The sequence below is a fragment of the Pteropus alecto genome, unplaced genomic scaffold (assembly GCF_000325575.1).
Source record: "Pteropus alecto unplaced genomic scaffold, ASM32557v1 scaffold7, whole genome shotgun sequence".
In the NCBI taxonomy this organism is placed as follows: domain Eukaryota; kingdom Metazoa; phylum Chordata; class Mammalia; order Chiroptera; family Pteropodidae; genus Pteropus; species Pteropus alecto.
The window spans coordinates 33,385,182-33,388,655 of record NW_006494614.1 but is presented as its reverse complement, the minus strand read 5'-3'; the positions used below and the strand labels follow the sequence as shown (position 1 = coordinate 33,388,655).

Here is a 3,474-nt window from a genome sequence, read left to right as displayed (position 1 = left end):
GTTGTAAACGGTTCTCACATAGATTTCATCTGGAGGAGGCTTCTTCTTGCTGCCAGGTTCAAGGAATTTCTTAATTGTGGGAATATTACTCATTTTCACTGTGTACTCCTGAAAAAAGGTAAACATAAAAGGTATTAGTTATTATGAAAACATGGTTGTTCAAAATGGCCCATTGATATCTGTCCAATGAATATTTGTTGTAAGGATCCACTGCGCTGGCTCGAAAATTACTGCTTGGCTATCGCCCATGGGAAGATAGGCTATCACCCATGGGAACATAACATTCTAACAATATGCTTTCTGCCTCTGTACCCCCGCTTGCACAACCGACCTGTGGGTTGACAGGTAGTGAATAGGAGAAAAATAGACCTTTGCGTTCAAGACAGAATGAGGAATGAGATTTAGGGCTTAAAAACCCTGTACCTCTACATTTCGGGGCTGCTTAATTTGGGGTCTGCGTACCCCTGGCAGACCCAGCTGGCTGAATAAAGAGCATGTTTCCTGTAACTCACTGATTTCTGGTGGTCCGTGTGTCTTTCGGGGGCTGGAGGCTACAACAGGATCCTTTATTCTACCCTATTACCAGAGTCTGGTGGCTCTTGAAAATGGGGGGGAAGAGAGGGAATTGAGACTAAAGGGTAGGCATCTGGACCAAAAGGAGATTGTGACAAACTGGGGTAATGCCACCTAAGGCAGGATGGGGGAATTGTACCACTTAGGGTCATGGAAACATGAACAGATTCTCATGAAAACATTGGAGACAGCTTGGCCTCTAGTATTTATTTTCTCTAATTCTTTAATTCAGTGCAGAAGCCAACCTTCCTCCTGGGTTGTTTCTTCCAACAGCCAGCTTTGAGGGCCCCCTGGTATCAAAGAGAATTAAAATCCAAAGAGCAATGTTTGCAAAATGGCTTAAGGTCTACAGTATAGCAGGCCCTCAATTAATATTATCAGGCAATGGCACTGGATAGTAAAAGCACATCAAAATGGTAGTATAAAATAGCCCAAATTTGCTGCCATCCTAGAAAACTCAATAATACAGATCCTTGGGTGTTATCAAGTCCATGTCTGGTTTCCATGTATAAATTTATTTTCAAATGAGTATAAAATGTTTCTCCTCCCTGAAGATTTTAGAAGAAGCAGGCCAAAAGACCACCTTCACTCTGACACCAACTGCAAGTTCAAGGGGGTGCCCACAAAACACCACCAGTCTCGATAATCCGCTAGAAGTACTTACAAAACTCACTGAAAGCTGTTATACTCACGACTATGGTTTATTACAGGGAGAGGATACAGATGAAAATCCACCAAGGAAAGAGATGCATAGGGCAGAGTCCGGGAGTGTTCCAAACACAGATCTTCCAGATGTCCTCTTTCTGTGGATTCATGGACAGCATTAACTCCTCCTGGCAACCATGTGTGACAATGGAGTATTGTCAACTGGAAGCCTTGAAACCAGAGTTTTTACTGGGGCTGTATCACGTGGGCATGATTAACTGCCCATGTGGCTGATCCAACTCCAGCCCCTTCAGAGGTGAGCTGACCCGAATGACCCAAATGTCTCCAAGCTCCCACCCTACATTGCATTGTTGGTGTGGCTCGAAGCTCTCATTCTAAATCACATTGTTACTATCTAGCAGGCTCAAGGCCTGTAGGCAAACAAAGACATTCCTATCAGGCATGACATTCCAAAGGCTTAGAGATCTCCTTCTGTAGAAGCAAAGTTCAGACTGTTTTTGGAGTGGACTTTGGGAAGCATTAGTCTTTTTATTACACACTCTCTCATTTTCTTCTTTTTGTGGACTCTTGCTCCCAGGATCCTGGCTGGAGCCTCTCCCTTCGAAGCAGCAGCTCAGGCCATCATTGTTCCTCAGGCCTGTCACCAAGCTCTTGCTCTTCCAGCAATTCTAAACGTTAGTTAGAGTGGTGACAGAGTACTCACATTGTGAAAGTGTGAAGACAAATAACTACCAGGATGTCTGCACTTGCTTTTCCTCTAATAAAACACTGAGACGCTTGCAATGATTGTCACAGGCATTAACGATCATCTCCTGTTTATTTTTTTTGCAAACAAACAAACAAACAAAAAACCCTTCCTGCAGTAAGGGATGAGTGTGTTCTATGAGACTCATCAAAAACTTACCTTTCCTCAGTTTTTAAATTTCTAAGTATAAGATACTTCAAAAGCAGAAATTCTTCCTTTTCCAAAATTACTTCTGCTGTTTACACATCTATTTCCCCTACTGTATAGTCAATTTTTCTAGAGCAGGGCCCTGTACTAAGTTTCTGCCTCCTGGCACCTGCTTGGCACATACATAATAGGTGCTCAATTAATAACAGAGATGTAAATCAACACGTGTTTAAAACAATACGAATAAACCATCCTTTCAGTTCTGAAATGCAAAAAAATTAGAAACCTACAAATAACCATTTGGATACTAAGAGGATACAAGTAATACATAGTTATAATTTCTCATACTGTGTCAAATATAGCTGAAAGGATATACAAATGATAACTATGTTTGTCTGTGAGGAGCAGAACTGGGTAGAGGGGGGAGCGGCGGGGCAGGGCTGAAAAAAACACTTCCAACTGTATATCCTTTTACACTTTTTGAACCATGTGACTGTATTATATATTCCAAACTATTTAATTAAAAAATTCTAGCAACAGGGCAATGATTTTTAAATTCTTTATTTTGGCTAATATTGACTGCATTCATTTCTACCATGGATTTATAATAGCTCAGAGGAGAGTTATTCACTAGATATTATATTGTTATTAGACACTAAAGAGACCAGAAGAGGTTTAGAATGGGAAAAGGAGGGGAGATAAGCAGCTCAGAGGAGAACATGAAGCCCTGCCCATCCCCGTTATAAGGAAATGAGTTCGGATCAGATCTAACATCAAGGCCAGGCTCTCTAAAAAGGTTTTTAGAAAAAAAGTCACATAACAATTATTTACTGGACAAAAAAAGGTCAATGTTTCTAGATGAGATCTCTTTGACATGAAAGACCCAACTTAGGAACAACTATACATAGCACCATGACAGAGCTGGGATCACGGCAGCCTCGCATCAATTAAGATACTACTGTGTACTCGGCAATCTATAGGGGCTGTTATGGCGCGAATGATTCTAAGACCCACGGAGCCAATTGAGATTAATTATGAGCCTTTATTAGCCAGCCGGCAACTGACTCTCGACCACGCAGGGTTAGAGGAGATCAGCCCTGGGGTTTGAGAGTGAGGCAGTTATAAAGCCTAGAACAAGCAAGCAGATTACAGAAGCAGAAGTTGGCCATTAGCACAATACATCACCTAGTACCACACCCTGGTTAACAAGTAAGTGGATTATAGAAGCAGACATTGGCCATCTTCATATCTTATACAATACACATCCTAAACCACACCCAGGCAAGTAGGACAACTTCTGGTATCTAAAGATATTTCTTCCCTGTAGCTGACTTAGCTAGTTG

General features: G+C 41.6%; 1 protein-coding gene across 1 annotated transcript in view; it reads right to left on the bottom strand.

Annotated features, from left to right (window-relative positions):
- The window catches only part of GSTA4 (glutathione S-transferase alpha 4), a gene marked incomplete at its 3' end in the record, with an annotated part of 19,659 nt that continues 16,185 nt past the window's right edge, over positions 1-3,474 (bottom strand). The window contains exon 7 of the mRNA XM_006926821.3: positions 1-108. Within this exon, the coding sequence (XP_006926883.1) occupies positions 1-108 (108 nt within the window). The remainder of the gene's footprint in view (positions 109-3,474) is intronic.